Genomic DNA, 16893 nt, shown 5'->3' on the forward strand with positions numbered 1-16893 from the left:
TCTCTGCTGCTCCCTCTCTGGCTCCCTGAGTGACAGTGGCCACTCCCACAGCTTCCTCCAGCATCTGTGCAGACCCCCCAGTCTCTCCCTTGTCACCCACACCTCTCTCCTGGGCCCTGGAGCCATACAGCCAGCCCCTCCTCTCAGAACAACAGACCCGCCTCGAGGGAGGTGCCTCTGTGCTTGCTGCCCAGCTCCAGCCAGCAGCCTGTGGGAGCACGGCCAGACCCCAGCGGGCCAGGGCGGGGAGGCCAGGGCCACATTCACAGCCATTCCAGTTCACAGCCCTGGATGAAATGGGGGAGGAAAGGGCCTGCAGCTGGAGAAGTCAAAGTCAGAGAAAGGGTAGGGGTAGAGGATGGAGCCAGAAAGAGCGGGCTGAAGCCACCAGTCAAGGGGATGGGGCCCTACCCTCACCCCTTTAGAAAGTGCAGAACTCTTTTGGCCCTGGTTCCATGCTTGGTACAGACTCAGGCCCAGGGCATGTTGAGTAAATGAACAGGCAGCTTCACAGCTCTGCTCCCCTACTATCTCTAGATCTTCAAAATGGGGGCATTGGTGCCTGCACACAGGCACTATGATGTGAGATTACATGAGACAAGAAGGACCACATGGGTTTCCATCTGCTCCTGGCATCGCCTTGATCCAGGCCACAGGAGCCCCGGTCACAGGGCATCTACACATCACCAGGGGTGCCATTTCCGTAGAAGACCATCCCTCCTGGAAAAACGTAAACACACTCCTGCAAGTTTGCAGGACCTCCTCAGACCCATCCCCTAGGATGGCAAAGGGCTGCTTGCTTCGAACAGGTGATGTCTTTAAAGTCAAAATTGAGATTATAATATGCCTCCCAAAAAGTAGCCTAGTGAGACATTCTTCCAACCCCTCACTCCCCTCCTCCTACCCACCCCCACCAAAAGAAAAGAATAAAGAGAGCCTAAGCATAAGCAGCGCCAAAGGTGGAGGCACTGCAGATCTTTTCTGGAACAGTGACCTCAGTGGGCCCCAAAGGAGTTTCGTGTCCTTCTTGTGTCTGGGAAGGTTTCCCGGGCACAGTCTATAAACACCCAAGTTTACAGGACATGTTACTTTATTAATACAGCCATCTCTGCCCTGTGCACCCAAACAAGGAAGATGCTTACACAGCACTGTGACCCCCCCCCCCCCCATGCTTGGCAGGCCCCAGGCCCAGAGATCACGGCTGCCTCCTGCAGCCAGAGGGCTTGCAGAAGCTCTGCCGCCACTCTGAACCATGAGGACCTGGGCACAGAGGTGGCAGCATCCAGCCCGGGAAGTCACAGCCTGCTCTGGGACCCAGTTCCCTTCATGGGCACCAAGGGACGTTAATGCTTGGCTGTCTGCCGGGGAGGGTCACAGTGGGGAGGGCTCCAGAAAGGTTTCCAGAGTGGCTTCGCTGGGGGTCCCCTCTCTGGGCCTCTTGGAGTCTAGCTCGTGGAGGGTGCAGAGCTGCACGCCGTCCTGGGCAAGCTGAGCCCACAGCACCGGTGCTGTGAGGACACGCAGCTCGTGTAGGCGCTCCCAGGAGCAGGAAAAGGCATCAGGACCCTCACTGCTGCCCCCAGCCGGAGGCACACTCGGATAGCCGGGGTGTGCCATCAGCTCGGCTGTCACTGCGCGTCCAGTGGGTATACCCTCCAGGGCCCTAGCCAGTGCCCCTGACACGTGGTGAGCGGACATGTGCCGGCCGCAGGTGCTCAGGCCCACGAAGACATCGGTCCACCTGTAGATGCCGGGGCATCAGTGGCACGGCTGCAGGCCGCAATGGGCAGGGGTAGGCCGTGGGCGGGACGGATCTGGGGTGGGGACACCACCAGTCGAGGATGAGAAACGGACACAGCTGGCCAAGGTGAACGGCCAGCTGGACACACTGGGACCTGGGCCCGGCAGGGGGCAGGGGGCCTTACCGCAGGCCGTGGCGGGCAAAGGGGCCCATGGCGGCGCGGGCGTCTTGCTCCACTGCGCAGGCGAAGGCGCGCGCTGGGGCCTCGAGCCAAGCGCAGCCGCCCACCCCGCGCTCCATCGGCAGCCTAGTGAAGCGCACCCCGCAGGCCTGCAGCGCCTCGGCGAACACCTGGCACACTCCTGCGGGCGGGGCAGAGTCAGGGAGAGGCACGTGCAGCAGCCCCCCACCCCGGCCTGGGAGCACCAACCCACGCACCTGGGAGCACGTGCACGTGCTGGTGCCCGTCCACGTGAGTAGGGTCCCTGCCCAGTAATTCCCGGAAACGGCTCAGCTGGGCCTCCAGCTCTCCTCGAACCTGAAGTAAGAAGGTGATCGGCACACAGAACGTCCGGAAGCAGCTACCCAGAAGGACCCCGTCCATGTGGTCCCCTGTGATCGCCCCTGTGTTTGAACCAGTTAGGCATCCAGAGCCCAATTCTGCGCACGGTACCCTCGGGGCGGAGCTTTGGGGGAGTCACCACGAGCATCTTCCTGAAGCCGCACCTCCGCACCTGGGGCAAGACCACCTCTCCGGCGGCCACCGCCTCCCGGAATCCCATCTTGCCGAGGAAGAAGCCTTCGGGGCCGAGCAGCGACGAGGCGCCGTGGCGGGCCGGGCCCACGGGGCGGCCCTCGGATAGGTTGGCGTGCAGGCCCGTGGGGATTCGGTGCCTGCGGGCGGAGCGCGAGCGGGAGCACCGGAGGTGCGGGGTGGCGGCCCCCAAACCCGCCCGGACCCTGCAGGGGGCCGCTGCTCACCTGCGGGCCAGCTCAGCCGCGCTCTCGGCGGCCGCGCCGTTGACCAGCAGGGACACGCTGGTCACAGCTCCCGCCAGGAAGGCTTCTACAATGCCCTCGTCGCGCCGCGGGCAGTAACCAAAGTCATCTGCCGTGACCACCAGCCGCACACGGGGCCGGGCCATGGTCCCTCCACCAGCTGTTCGGGCCCGTGGGACTAGGGCCGGACAGTCCAGGCCCCGCCCCAGACGCGGCCCGAGGCCCCGCCCCGACGCACGCGCCCGGCGCGCCCGCGCTTTAGCCTTTGTTCTCGCCACCTGCTGGTTCCGGGGATCCCTGCAACCGCCAGCCACCCAAAGTGCCCCGCCCCACCCGGACCGCGGCCCGGTTTATGGCAACGCGAAACTTGCAGTGACTGCAGAAATGTTCAATATGAAAAACGGAAAAATAAACCTGAAGAAAAAAAAATCTCTTACCCTCCCCCAAGATCACCACCGTTCACTTTCCGCGTACTGTCTCCCGGTATTTTCTCTAAGCAAATAAATACACCCAAGTTTTCTGCTCCTTCACCACAAACTTTTTTGTGTTGTTTTGAGAAGACAATGATCACATCAGTGTTATCTCATTCTTGTAGTGTTTCATTTTTTTGATAGTGACTGAACTTTTTCATGTTATTAGCTATTTGTATTTCTTCTTTTTCAAATTGCCTACTTGTCTTGCTGATTTTCGAAGTTGAGGCTTCTTCTTGATTTGTAAAAGCTCTGAACAATAAGAACATGAAAGAAAGTATGTACACCAATGGCTTTGTTTCAGAAAGCATGAGTCCCAGCTTCCATCTCTTGAGCTCTGTGCCAGGCTACAACTTTTACACTCATGACCTCTTTTTTTCCTCTGTGATCTAGAAAAGCTTTCCTTACCAATGACTTTACAAATAATCACCATGGTTGACAGCCAGGGTTTTCATTGTGATGTGGCTGTCTTGATTTTCCCAGTGGAAAGTACAGTATTTGTATCCAGCCTATGAGGTTGTTCATGTCATTCCTGTTTTACAGATGAGGAAACTGAGGTTGGAAGGGGTAGTGTCTTGCCCTGTGTGACTCTGTGGGGAGCAGTGGAGCTGGGACTGACCTCCGGAGCTCTGGCCTGCCTCTGGTCTGCTCTGCTCCTCTATGCCCTGATGGCCCCCTGGTCAGGGGCCAAGAGGACAGAGCCGAACTGGAAAATAACAGATAATACCCACCTCCGTGGGGACGTAAGAATTGGAGGCCTCAAAGAGCCCTTCACCAAGTTTTTGGCATAAGGACTATTGTGTTCAATAGTGGTGATAAAAGTGTGGGATCTCAGCCACTGGGAAGCTGGTCCTGGAAAGGCCAGAGGCCCTGAGGGTCCGCTGCTGGTAGGAGGAAATTCACATTTATTGAGCACCTACTGGTATTAGATTAGGGGTTAGGGGTGAGCACCGCAGTTCCTATCTCCAAGGAGCGCGATCTGACAGTCAAGTAACAACACGGTGTGGCAGAGTCTGGGATGGCGTGTGCTGTAATTCTGTTGGGGGGACAGGCCCTCTGGGAAGGCTTCTCCGAGGAGGTGACACCTGGGGGGGGGTTGCATTAGGAAGGCCTCCGGGACAGAGAGGGAAAGGAGGGAGAGGAGGTAAAGATTTACAGGGTCTTATCAGGGTGCGGGTGTGTTGTAGGAAGATTTGATGTACTCTCCAAACCCATGTGGAAGGACGCTCAGCTCCACTTACAGAGAAGGAGCAGGTGATTAAAGAAGTTGAGTCACACCGGCAGGAAAGAGCAAAGCTCGTCTATGACTTAGAGCCGGGACGCCTCCCACTGCGCTGGGGACAGACCCTGGGGTGTCCACACTGGGCGAGGGGAGGACCCTGGAAAGGAGCAGTCCGCGAGCAGGAGCCAAGGACAATACAGCGACCAAGAGGGGAGCCGAGGAAGGTGCTTGTGTCACCGGGACAGGCCGTGGCTTTGTCCCTTAGCTTCCACTCCAGGCCGGACCGAGCCGGTCAGCAGCAGCGACGGCCGCCCACTCCCTCTGCGAATGTGGGCGGGGCAAAAGCGGCAAAGTGGGGGAGGAGCCGCGTGGGCCCCGCCCCAACTATTGTGCCGTGGGAGCGGGCGGCGAACGGCGCGGCGCGAGCCAATCAGGACGCGGCATGCAAATAAGCAGGCCCGCCAGCGGCCCAGAGCGGCGCTGACGCCAAGATCCCGTCGCGGACCGCACTGGAGCGTGTGCCCAGCGGGTGCGGACTTGGTGAGCGGGTCTCCCGGGGCCAGGGCACCAGGGCCAGGTGGACGGAGGGCGGACCCACTGGGCCCAGAGATGGACGGAGACTGGATGCGCACTCCCTCGGGGGCCCCAGCCCCGACGACTCTGGACACGGACGGTGCTGAGACGCCCACGGGGCTCCGAGCAGAAGACCGGCCGGACATGTGAAGGACGTGGGGTGCGGGGAGCCAGGGACCAGCGGCCCACGGACGGAGGGAGACGCAGACCCACGGAGGGCTGGGGGCACCCTCACACCATCTCCCCGACCGGTTCAGAGAGGAATCTGCGGCTGCATCGCGGAACCAACGAGAGAGGAAGAGGGCAGTGGACCCGGCCACCTGCACCATGACCAGCTGTCGCCACCATTCGGGATACTTGGCGGACGACGAGGCTGGCCACACCACCTGCGTGGCCCGGGTAAGTGTGCCCAGCAGGGCCCAACTCTGAGCCTTCAACATGTTCCTCACCAGTTCTGGTGCCCCAGATCACAGCCCCCTTTCTCACTTCCTACTGATGTCCTCTCTGGACCTGTTAGTGACCTGTTGCCTTGACCACTCCTAGTTACCCCTGCTGGGCCCTACCTAGTCACCTCGGTCTCCTTCTCATTCCCTGTGTCCCCTGATCTCGGATTGGGAGGGGCATGGTGGACTAGAACCCCAGAGTGGGAGCATAGAGTCTACTTGGGGCCTACGGCTCGAGGGGCAGAAGCAGCCATGGGGCGCACAGGGCTCAGGACCACAGGTAGTCTGTACAGACCAGCAGTGGGGACGGGGCTCAAGGGGTTTTGTGATTCATGTCCTGGGTGAGGGCAGAAGTGGGCTTTCAGACTCCCCAGCCAGGTCTTGGGTATGTGAACTGTACGTGTCAGGGAGGCTTCAGGGCAACCCTGAACAGATCCCCACTTTACAAGAGAGGAAGTTGGACCTCAAGAGGGGCCTTCGTGCCCACAGTCACATGGCCTGAAGCTGGCAGAGCCAGGGTCCAAATCCAGGGCTGCCTGGCTCCAAAACCTAGTTCCTGGGACTTCCCTAGTCCAGTTGTTAAGACTCCACGCTTCCACTGCAGGGGGCACGGGTTCAATCCCTGGTTGGGGAACTAAGATCCTGCATGCTGCGTGGCACGGCCAAAAAAAAAAGGAAAAACAGTTTCTTCCACTGGCCACTTCCTACCCAGTTCCTGGTGCCTTAGGAGGACCCCAGGGGACCCCTCCCCCCATGGGGCATCACTGCCCACTGTGATATGCCTGTCTGCTCAGGTCCAGCCACCTAAGAAGTCACTGTTCCCGGAAATGGGGCAAGCCTCCAAGCTGGGCCACACACCACACCCCACTTCGACGCACGGCCCCTCAGGCAGTTCAGGGCTCCGCAGCCACCGCCGAAACCCCAAGGGCCCTCGACCCTTTAGGAGCTTCCTGGATTTCCTTGTCGAGGGTCAGGTGCTGGACAGCCTGCAGACGGTGGTGGAGGAGGCAACTGAGCTCATGGCCACCGTAATGACAGAGGCTGGGGTGCCGCTGGTGGAGGTGGAGGACCCGATGGAGGTGCCAAGGGGTGGGCGTCAGGCGCGGGCCCGGCCCATCGTCAGTACCGTGCACCAGCACTGCACCCGGCCGAGCCTCTGCATGGGGCGCCCCAACAATTACCCGTCCTGCTCCAGCTCCATGTCCGACTCCCACAGCAGCTTCACGGCCAACTGGCCGGGCTCCCATAGCTGGGACAGCGACCTGAGTGCCCGCAGCTTAGGTGCACTGCCACCCATGAAGGACAAACTCCTGCTGGAGAAGAACCTCAAACGGCTACTGCAGCTGGAGAACAGAGGGGTGAGGTCTGGGGCTGCGGCCCAGGTGGGGCGGGGGTGGACCCCAGCCCAGAGCTCAGGGCCAGGCCTGGCTTGGCTGCCCCTGGACGCCTCTGAGAGTCCTCCTCTCTCTGCAGAAAGGCCAGGGGCAGTCCTGCCCCCACGGGGACTCCCTGCCATGGGACTCACTGGGCAGCCAGACCAGCAGCCAGTGGACCCTAGAGCAGCCCCTGTCCTGGTTCTCAGGCCTGCTGGGCTCGAGCTCAGGCACGCCCAAAGCGTGGGAGCTGGGACCAGCAGAGCGGGAGCTGATCTTCCTCAAGCGGGAGCTGATCTTCCTCAAGCGAGAGCTGAACAAGAAGATGAAGTCCTTGCTGAGCCAGCCAGGGTCCTTTGACCTGCCCGGCTACTGTGCGCTCCGAGAGCCCCATCGGACCCTGGACTTCCTGGCTGAGCACCACCTGTTCCCCGCTCTGCAGGACGTGGTCAGCCAGGCTGTGGACAAGCTCAGTGGTGCCTGCCACAGAGACAGTTGCCCTCTCTTCCCGTCAGAAGGGGAGCCCTCCCCAGAGTCCAGCTCCAAGCTGGCCACACCCACTGATGGGGAGGAGCCCTACGATTTGCTGCCCACCACAACCTCCAGCCCCAGGATGGAGCACAGAAAGAGCATCAAGTACAGGGGACGCGGCAAGTCCAAGGAAGGTGGCTCCCCGGTGTCTAGCACCCAAGTGGCCACCAGGTTCTGCCTTGAGATGACACCCACAGAAGAGCCCAAGGTCCCTTCACCCCACCCCAGGCAGGAGGGGCTTGACCAGGACCCCAAAGTACAGAGACTACCCATGCCCACTTCTGGGCCCCTGAGCTCCAGGCAGAGGGCCCAGCCCTGGTGGAACCTGCACCTTACCCTGCCCGCCACCGGGATTGTGGTGAAAGTGCCCTCACGACAGACCCATGTCACCACCCCGGTCTCAGCTCCGCTGGCCTCCTCCCTCCCATCCTCCTCCCACCGCCTCCCCAGGTTCTCACCCCACACCTCCGTGGTAAGGGGCTTCTTGCCATCTCCTGTTGTGCCGTATCCGGAGGTGACCTCCTCAAGGTTGGGTCCAGGGTTCTTAGGGGCGGGTTTGCACTGGAAGGGCTCCTACCGCCACCGCTCCTAGCGGCCACTGTCACTAGCAGGTGCCCAGGGTCCAGGTCTCTTGCCCTGCCCTTGTGAAAACCACCTGAGTAGGGGATGAGCTGATGAGGGGACCAGGAATCCTGGCCTAGCTACTACCACATGTTGTCAAAGATGAATAAAGACTATTTTTTATTCTGGGTATTCTTTTAACGTTTGCATGTGAATCTCAGAGGCCCTCCCATGTGAGGAGGGTCCTGTCCCTTGTGGACAGTGGTCTGAGCCCAGAGTAGGGCCCTGTGTCTGCGGTCTAGCCCCCTCTGGTCCTGCTGCCCAGGACAGGACTCTCCAGTGTGTCTGCCCCGCCGAGAGGGAGTTGCTTGGGAAGGGTGCGGAGAGGACTTGGTGGCTTAACCCTGGTGGCTCCCCAGTGTGGCCCCTGACCCTCCTTTCACCCATCAAGGCCTAGGCGTGCTTCCCTCCTCTGAACCCTGGCCTAGGCGAGGGTTGTGCAGGCTCCCTTTTGGCTGATACAGTGACTGATGTCACTGGCCTTGTCCCAGGCCTGACTGGTGTGGCTGGCATGATAACAGGGTGGTAAGTAGGCGGTGGGCCAGCACGCAGGACCCCAGCTCAGCTTTCCATCGGGCCAGCAGAGCAGATGTGGTGAGGCCGCACCCTGAGTGGACTGAGCGTGGCGCCGCGTGGGTGACGCGGAGGATGCTCTGGGGGGGAGGGCACCCAGGGTGGCAGGCAGAAGTGGATGACGTGTCTCCCTTTCCCTCCCTGCTGCCACACAGAGCCCCAATTACAAATTCACCAAGAAGAAGACGCTGCCCTCCATCCTGCCCAAGTCCACCACCATGTCCCGCCTCTCCAACCCCCGGCACGAGGAGCTCGTTGACTACCTGAAGGGCCAGGCTGTGTCCTTGCTTGCCTGCAAGTACAGGTTTGAGAAGAACCTCACTGGGCAGCTGGGCTTCATCTCCTTCCCCATCACTGAGGCACTCCTGGACCTCTTCCTGGGCTTCAGGAAGGTGAAGGGCTCGCGCATCCGTCTGTCCTCCACAATCGACTGGAGCTGCCTGCTGCGCAGGCTGGAGGAGGCCGAGTTTAGCCAGCGGTCACCCCAGCGGGCATCCCGGCCCCCTTCCCGGCACACCTCCCAGCACAGCACCCCCCAGCGCAGCATGCAGACACCCACCGCGCTGTCCGCCAGGACCCACAGGGTCCAGGACAAGCCCACAGGGTCCTCCCTCAACATGAGGTCCCCGGGACCCCGGCTACTTGCCTCACAGGAGCGCCCGGCAGCCGCAGAGCAGGAGCCCGCCAGACCGCCAGAGCCCAAGCTGTTCCTGTCCCCCGCCAACACTGGCGTGGCGTCCCATCAGTCTGACCAGACAATGGACGTGGAGGGCCACCAGAGCATCGAGGAGGAGGAGGAGGACAAGGAGGAGGATGGAGAGGAGGAGGAAGAGGACGAGGATGACTTTGGAGATGAGGGCGAACCCCAGAGCTCCCTGGAGCCTCAAGAGGAGGCTGTGGTCAGTGCCACGGCGGCAGGCTCAGGTGTGGGCCATGGTGACTGCCCATGGGGCCCCTGAAGTGCACCGAGTGCTCCATGCCCCACTCCTTCCACCCCAGCGGCCACTGCCCTCACAGCCATCCCACCCTGAGCAGAGGTCAGAGCAGCTGGTGCCCACGAGGAGCTCTGCTGAGCCTCTCAGGGGAGCCAACGGGAGAAATAAAGCTTGTGTTGATGAAACACGGTTTTCCTGTCAGAGATCTCAGCCATCCTTCTGACCACCTGCCCCCGGGGAGCATCTCTGGAGAGCTGGGCCAGGCCTCCACGGCAGCTGCCGGTGCCCTGAGCCCCGTGACCTCCTGGGCTCTGCTGCTGGCTCTTCTGCACTCCAGTCTGCACCTTCCTGCCTCTTCAAGCCTCTTAGGACTCATGGTCCCCACCCTCACAGCCCCTGTGCATCACACTCCCACTTCCCTAGGGCTCCTCCTCTGCCAGGGCGTATCCTCCCTCTCCTGATGCTCCCACCACTACCTGTCTTCCTAATTTTTGTTGTTGTTGTACGCATGCCTCTCACTGTTGTGGCCTCTCCCGTTGCGGAGCACAGGCTCCGGATGCACAGGCTCAGCGGCCATGGCTCATGGGCCCAGCCACTCCACGGCATGTGGGATCCTCCCGGACTGGGGCACGAACCCGTGTCCCCTGCATTGGCAGGCGGACTCTCAGCCACTGCGCCACCAGGGAAGCCCCTGTCTTCCTAATTTGTATTTCTCAGCTCGTGCTCCTGAGGTCACGCAGGGGCTGCTGGTAGGTCAAGCCATGGATTGGCTGACCCAGCTGGCTGTGTGACTATCCCTTCCGCAGAGGCCCTGGGCAAGGCAGCTCTCTTTCTTGAAGGGTCTGTGGGCTCGGCTGGTGCTGTGCTCAGAGGATCTCACGTCCAAGGTTCTCCTGGAGCTTCTGGCCATCCAGTGCCCCCAGCTCCTCCCCTCTGCCTTCCTCAGGCAGCCTGTTTGTTCCCCTTCAGGCATCTTCACCCAGGGAGCAGCTCCACCCCTACCCCCACCCTGCCCCTATGGTGGAGAGAAGATGCTTAGCCTCGCTGAGCAGGCCGCCATTTCGGGGAGGCTGGTGGATCTCTCATGCCTCCCCTGGAGCCCGCCAGGTGCGCAGAGGCCAGACCTGCTCGGCTCGGCCTGACCGTGCTCAGTGGCCCACAGGTGAGGACACAGCAACTATGGAGCTTCCTCTGGAACCAGGCAGGGAGGACCCCGCGATTCGGGGAGGAGGACCTGCTCCTCTGACTGGCAGAGGGGCCAGGGTCCTAGGTAGGGAGTCAGGGACCCATTTTCCCACAGAGCTGCTGTGACAAGGATCCTTCAAAGCACATGCTTGGTGCTGATGCCTATCCTCCGAGGCCACCACTGCCACCACCGCCACCATGTGAGGCCACAACAGCCGCTTTGAACATTACTGCCATATCACTTGGCCACAGTTGATTGGCCCTACTGTGCATCCAATACCCTCTGGCTTCCAGGTCCTGCTGCCCAGTCTTCAAGGGAGAAGAGTGTATGTCCCCACCCCAGCCTCAGAGGCACACATCTAGGCCCTGGGGTGGGAGCAGCCCCTTTGGGCACCACTGGCACATGATGCTAGAGACTGGTCCCCTTAGCTCCTGTTTCAGGCATCTGTTGCCATGTAACAAACCAAGATTTAAGTGGCTTCAAACAAAATCATCATCTGTAATGATTCTGAGGGGGTTCTACGGGCTCAGCTGGCAGTGGTGTAGCCAGAGCAGCTGGGGTGGGAATGCTGCTTTCGGCTGGGGACTGGGCTGAGGCTAGGACATCCCTCGTGGACCCTCCCCTTACATCATCTCTCTCCCCGTTGCCCCTGGCCATTCAAGGGTCTGTCTGGGCAGGGGCTGGCTTCCTAGAGGGAGGAAGCAAGAACCACCAGTGAGTGCTCTGGCAGCCTGTGCTCAGAAGTCCCCAAACAGCACTTCTGTAGCATTCTTGTGGTCAAAGCCAATTATGATGCGTGCCCAGATCCAAGCGGAGGGGGAAGGGACTCCACGACTGGGGAGAGGAGCAGGTTGTGCTCACAGGAGTGGGAGGCATTGTTAGCAGATGTATTTGGAGACTAACACCTCTCCATCCTCCTTGGCTGACTGCACCTTGAGCAGTGCCTGGAACTGAGTTGAGTCAATCACGTCCCCTCTTGAGAATCTGAACCTGGAGACAAACTGTGGTATCCAGGTGGAGGGCCCCGAGCATCTGCCCATGAGGTGAGCAGGAAAAAGGAACAGCTAGGAGAAGCCATGAGGCTCCAGAGACTCAGGGAGAGCCGTGTTGGCTTCCCGACTCCAGCCCTGGGGTCTCTGCTGCTCTTGGAACCCTTTCTTTGCCTGTCAGGGAGATTACTCGCTGTGTCCTTACCATTGTCTGCTCCCAGTGCAATGGGAAGCTGTTGGCAGCTTTCAGCAGGCACCTGGCATGATCTGATTTATACTTTTTTTTTTTAAGTTTTTATTGAATTTGTTACAATATCGCTTCTGTTTTATGTTTTGGTTTTTTGGCCCCAAGGCATGTGGGATCTTAGCTCCCTGACCAGGGATCAAACCTGCATGCCCTGCATTGGAAGGCAAAGTCTTAATCACTGGACCACGAGGGAAGTGCCTTGATTTATGCTTTTTAAGACAGAAATCACTTTCCTGGGTGGAGAATGTCTTGGAGGGGCCCGAGTAGCAGGGAAATCTTCTAGGAGGGGTGGTCGATATCTGAAGGGGAGATGGAGTGGCTTGGATTAGGGTGGTGACGGGGGACGCAGGAGAGATGCCTTCCAATCTGTTTTGGAGTCAGAGCCATCAAGACATGCTGGGGTAGATGTGAGGAGTGTGGTAAAGAGAGGAATCAAAGATGAATCCCAGGTTTGGGGCTTGAACATCTTGTAAATGAGGTGCTGTTCCTGAGACTTGGAAGCCTGGGGGAGGAGCAGTGTGAGGGAGACCGGGGAGTCCTTCTTGGGGCATATTAGGTTCGAGATGCTTGTTGGTGTGTCCGAGAAGACACACCCAGATTGTACTCTAGCCCTCAAGGGCAGGGTCTGCCAAATCCAGGGCAGACTGTAAGCATTTTTTTAACAGACACACAGTTATTTATTTATTTTTGGCTGCATTAGGTCTTCATTGCTGCACGTGGGCTTTCTCTAGTTGCGTCGAGTGGGAGCTACTCTTCGTTGCGTTGCGCGGGCTTCTCATTGCGGTGGCTTCTCGTTGCAGAGCATGGGCTCTAGGTGCACGGCCTTCAGTAGTTGTGGCATGTGGGCTCAGTAATTGTGGCTCATGGGCTCTAGAGCGCAGGCTCAGCAGTTGTGGTGCACTGGACTTACTTAGTTGCTCCTCAGCATGTGGGATCTTCCCAGACCAGGGCTTGAACCCGTGTTCCCTGCGTTGGCAGGCAGATTCTTAACCACTGCTCCACCAGGGAAGTTACCGTAAGCATATTAGACACTCTAAACACTGAAAAGATCAAGACACCTTGACCCATATAGAATTCAAAATAAAGACAATGTTAAACATGAAAACCAGGACTTCCCTGACTGTCAGGTGGTTAAGACTCTGTGCTTCCACTGCAGGGGGCCTGGCTTCTATCCCTGGTCAGGGAACTAAGATCCCACAAGCCCCATGGCCCCAGGGGTGGGGGTAGGGAGACATGAAAACCAAAAAATAACCCATTGCTGTAATTAAAATGGCTCTACGCTGGATTTTCTGAATGCAAAATTCTGGATGATTTAATTAAACACGAATTTTTCTCCCTGCTTTGCTGGTGCACCAAGTGCGCGGGTGGTCAGCCTATTGAGTAACATATCCCAGAGCCGGTTCCTGGGCTGGGCTGAATTGATGGGTCTGGAGTGAATTCAATGTAAGAATGTTCCACGAATGAATAAATAAACAGTGGTTTAAGTTTCCCCCCTTATACCGACTGAGCTGACAGCCCTCTGAGAAGGCAGTGAGTCCCAAGCCTGGGACACACAGTCACCCAGGCTTGGTTCCCAGTCGCTTGGTCTCCCAGGGCTCCACGTTCCCAAGACAGCTCTGGGGCTTTCTGGTGACCACCTGCCACTACCCTCTACATCACAGCTCCCTGCTGCCCTCTGCTGCCCAGTGGCCTAGGGACCATGAGAAGCCCTGGAAGGGGTCAATGAGTGGCTCAGGGAATTCAGAAACCCCAGGGTCCAGGGACTGAGGTGACTCAATGTCAGAGAGTGGGCAATGACCGAGCAACTGGGGGATTAGTTAATCCCGGGGTCCAGGGACTGAAGGACCAGGTGACTGAGTACCTGAGATGCCCCACTTGTGACCACATAATCTAGTGGTCGAGCAACCTCAAGACCCTGCAGCTGCGGGCCCAGGGTCCGAGGGAGAGACCATGATTGAGGGCTCGGGGGTCTAGGATCAAGGGGCTTCGTGAACTGGCGAACCGAGTGTCCCGGGACCTGGCGGTCGCTGGACGGTCGCCCTCGCCTCTGTCCACACTCCCTCCGCTCGACGCTGCCCTGGCTTACTCATTAGTGAGTCCTCGGAAGCGTGGACCAATCAAAACACTCCTCGTGTCTCCAGTCCCCTCCCAGCCGCTGCTCTGGAAGGCTATGGGCGGGTCCTTTCCACGCGGACCCAATGGAAGTGCAGGCGGAGCGCCGTGCGGGCTGGCGATTGGCTGCCGTGGCGGGCACTGTCAGAGCCGGATTGGCCGGCGGCGGAGACGGAAGCGACCAGGGCCCGAGTTGCCGGAGCCCGGCCGGGGCGATGAGGAGCGCGGGCCGCGGCCGAGCTGCCGGCCCGGCGCTGCTGGGGCTGCTGCTGGCGATCTCGGTCCCGGGCAGCTGTGCCGTCAAGACCGGCGCGGGGGTCGTGACCTGCGGGTCGGTGCTGAAGCTGCTCAACACGCAGCACCGGGTGCGGCTGCACTCGCACGACATCAAATACGGATCCGGTGCGCGGGCCGAGGCGGGGGTCTGACGTCGGGGTTCTGCGGACCAGGGGGCTGGGGGTCATCAGGGGCTGGAGTAGTTGGGGGCCGAGGGCCACAGGCCGGCGGTTCGAGGGGGTCTTCGGGATGCCGTTCGGAGCTGTGGGCCAAGGGACTTGGAGTGCGGCCGGAGGCGGGCGGGGGCTGGGGGAGCCGTTGGATCCCAGGGTTGAGGTTGTCCGGGAAAGCTGATGGTGTCCGGGTCGAGGGTCGGAGTTCCCGCGTTGACAGCGACCCCGGGGGTGGGGTGTCGCCCCCCAGGCAGCGGCCAGCAGTCGGTGACCGGCGTGGAGGCGTCTGACGACGCCAACAGCTACTGGCGGATCCGCGGCGGCTCCGAGGGCGGGTGTCCGCGCGGGTCCCCGGTGCGCTGCGGGCAGGCTGTGCGGCTGACGCACGTGCTCACCGGCAAGAACCTGCACACGCACCACTTCCCGTCGCCGCTGTCCCACAACCAGGTGAGCCCCTGGCGTGTGTGCGAGGGGCCCGGCATCTGCTCGGAGCCCCAGCTTCCTGGGTGAAACGGGAATTACAAGTCAGAAGTGTTTGCCGAGCGCCCCCTCGGGGGATGCAGAGGTGACTACTCCAGGGTCCTGTCCCCTGGAGCCCTCAGCCCAGCGGGGACACAAACAGGAAGAGCTGTCCGTCTGGATAGCTCCACTCCTGGGGGCGAGTTGGACACAGGAGGGGGATCCGCATGGCCGTTGGGGTGGGGAATGGGAACCCCGCGGGGAGGAGGAACTGGGGCTGGGCCTGGAAGGATGAGTAGGAGTCCGCCAGGCCGCAGAGAGGAGAAGGGCATCTTTCCAAGCCTGGGGAAGAGCCTGTGAGCGGAGTTCATTGGAACTGGGTGGGAGGTGGTACTGGAACAGAGGGTGCTTTGGGGAGGTTATCAGAAGGAAAGGATGAGATAATAGAACCTTGGCTGTCAGCCTGAAGGGTAGACTTGATGCTGAGTGAGGGTCAGAGGGGTTAGGACAGGAGAAACCCAGCGGAGGAAGGAGGGGGATGACTTGGTTCTGTGGGGGCCACTGGTCACCGTCCAGGCAGCTGAGGTGGGGTGTGCATGTGTTTGAAGAGCTGGTGTTGGGGAGGCCCTTCTGGATGCTGGGGATGGGGGTGGGGGTGTCCCAGTTTGCAGCTGTGGAAGCTGAGGCTCAAAGAGGTGCAGGGAAGGACCTGGGTGTGAGTGCAGCTGCCAGGCAATTGCCCATGGGGGACTCAGTGTGCCCTTTGTCATGCGTGACCACTGTCCTCCCACACCACCACCACCCCCACAGGAGGTGAGCGCCTTTGGGGAGGACGGCGAGGGTGATGACCTGGACCTGTGGACGGTACGCTGCTCGGGGCAGCACTGGGAGCGGGAGGCCGCCGTGCGCTTCCAGCACGTGGGCACTTCCGTGTTCCTGTCGGTCACCGGCGAGCAGTACGGGAGCCCCATCCGGGGGCAGCTCGAGGTGCACGGCATGCCCAGCGCCAACACCCACAATAGGTGGAAGGCCATGGAAGGCATCTTCATCAAGCCCAGCGTGGAGGCCTCTGCAGGCCACGATGAACTCTGAGTGCCGTGGACCTGCGGGTGGAGGGCAGCAGGGTGGGTCATCTGCAGGGCCACTCTTGGGGGAGACTTTGAGTTTGTAGGGGTTCTCAAGTGCCTTTATGATTAAAGAATATTGGCCTGTGGTTGCATTTTGCTGTGAGCCTGGGGGCGACCAGGAGCTGCCAGCTGGCCCAGGTCAGCATCTCTTCCTCAGTGCAAATCCTCTGTCCCACAGATGGCAGCTTAACCCATCCAAACCTCTCTGATGCTCTTCCGTGCACTCCCAACACTGCCCAGGGCCATCACAGCTCCCTCTCCACCCTCAGATGGTCCAATGGCCCCAGTGACTCCAGTTCCCCAGCCCCTGAGCTTCATGAACCTTCCTGATGAGGGCTGGGGCCTCAGCGAGGTAGCAGAGGCCCCACTCCCTACCAGCTGGGATGGGCACAAGCTCTCCAGCCCCTCATCCCTTGAGGTGCACCCCCTCCTCCTGGCACCCCTCCACTGGCAGTTGTGACAGTCTGGACACTTGCCTTTGACCAAGCACTGGGTCAGGACTCTGCTCATCTGCTGGAAATTTGCATCGCAGGATCCCTCTCGGTGCAGATGGCACCCCACACACCCAGCCAGCCCAGATGTGTGGCATCTCACGCCCCACTATAACCTTTCAAAGTCCGGAGGCCCTAACAAAACTTCAAAAGATATTGCAAAGGAAGATAACCACAGAGAACTGCCAGCTGCAGACATCTGAGAAGGCTTCCTGGAAGAAGAGGCACGATTTGAGCCGGCAAAGCATTGCAATTTAAAGAAAGGAGCAATAAATAGGCGGGCCCTGATAAAGGAAGGTAATAGCTATTTTGCTGGTGCGTGGGTGACCTCTAGAGGTTATGGCGGAGATTA

The 16893-nt window shown here is 60.0% G+C and overlaps 3 protein-coding genes across 4 annotated transcripts; 2 read left to right on the forward strand and 1 right to left on the reverse strand.

Moving 5' to 3' along the window:
* Positions 1–1081: 1081 nt before the first annotated feature.
* YDJC (YdjC chitooligosaccharide deacetylase homolog) lies at positions 1082–3212 on the reverse strand. Of its 2 annotated transcripts, none has more exons than XM_079943067.1 (5): positions 2723–3212; positions 2476–2635; positions 2180–2279; positions 1926–2103; positions 1082–1741 (listed from the first exon to the last, which is right to left on the reverse strand). In XM_079943067.1, the coding sequence occupies exons 1-5, from the start codon at positions 2884–2886 to the stop codon at positions 1372–1374; spliced, it is 972 nt and encodes a 323-aa protein (XP_079799193.1). In that variant the 5' UTR covers positions 2887–3212; the 3' UTR covers positions 1082–1371. The 2 variants fall into 2 exon arrangements, with proteins under 2 accessions (XP_079799193.1, XP_079799194.1); XM_079943068.1 differs by having other exon boundaries at positions 1516–1814.
* Positions 3213–4655: 1443 nt separating this feature from the next.
* Positions 4656–9512, forward strand: CCDC116 (coiled-coil domain containing 116). Its single transcript, XM_079943044.1, has 4 exons — positions 4656–5404; positions 6243–6806; positions 6922–7866; positions 8702–9512. The coding sequence occupies exons 1-4, from the start codon at positions 5333–5335 to the stop codon at positions 9503–9505; spliced, it is 2385 nt and encodes a 794-aa protein (XP_079799170.1). The 5' UTR covers positions 4656–5332; the 3' UTR covers positions 9506–9512.
* Positions 9513–14207: 4695 nt separating this feature from the next.
* On the forward strand, positions 14208–16130 carry SDF2L1 (stromal cell derived factor 2 like 1). The gene is made up of 3 exons (XM_079942423.1): positions 14208–14417; positions 14715–14911; positions 15734–16130. The coding sequence occupies exons 1-3, from the start codon at positions 14231–14233 to the stop codon at positions 16013–16015; spliced, it is 666 nt and encodes a 221-aa protein (XP_079798549.1). The 5' UTR covers positions 14208–14230; the 3' UTR covers positions 16016–16130.
* Positions 16131–16893: the final 763 nt, after the last annotated feature.

The sequence above is a fragment of the Stenella coeruleoalba genome, assembly GCF_951394435.1.
Source record: "Stenella coeruleoalba genome assembly, chromosome: 14".
In the NCBI taxonomy this organism is placed as follows: domain Eukaryota; kingdom Metazoa; phylum Chordata; class Mammalia; order Artiodactyla; family Delphinidae; genus Stenella; species Stenella coeruleoalba.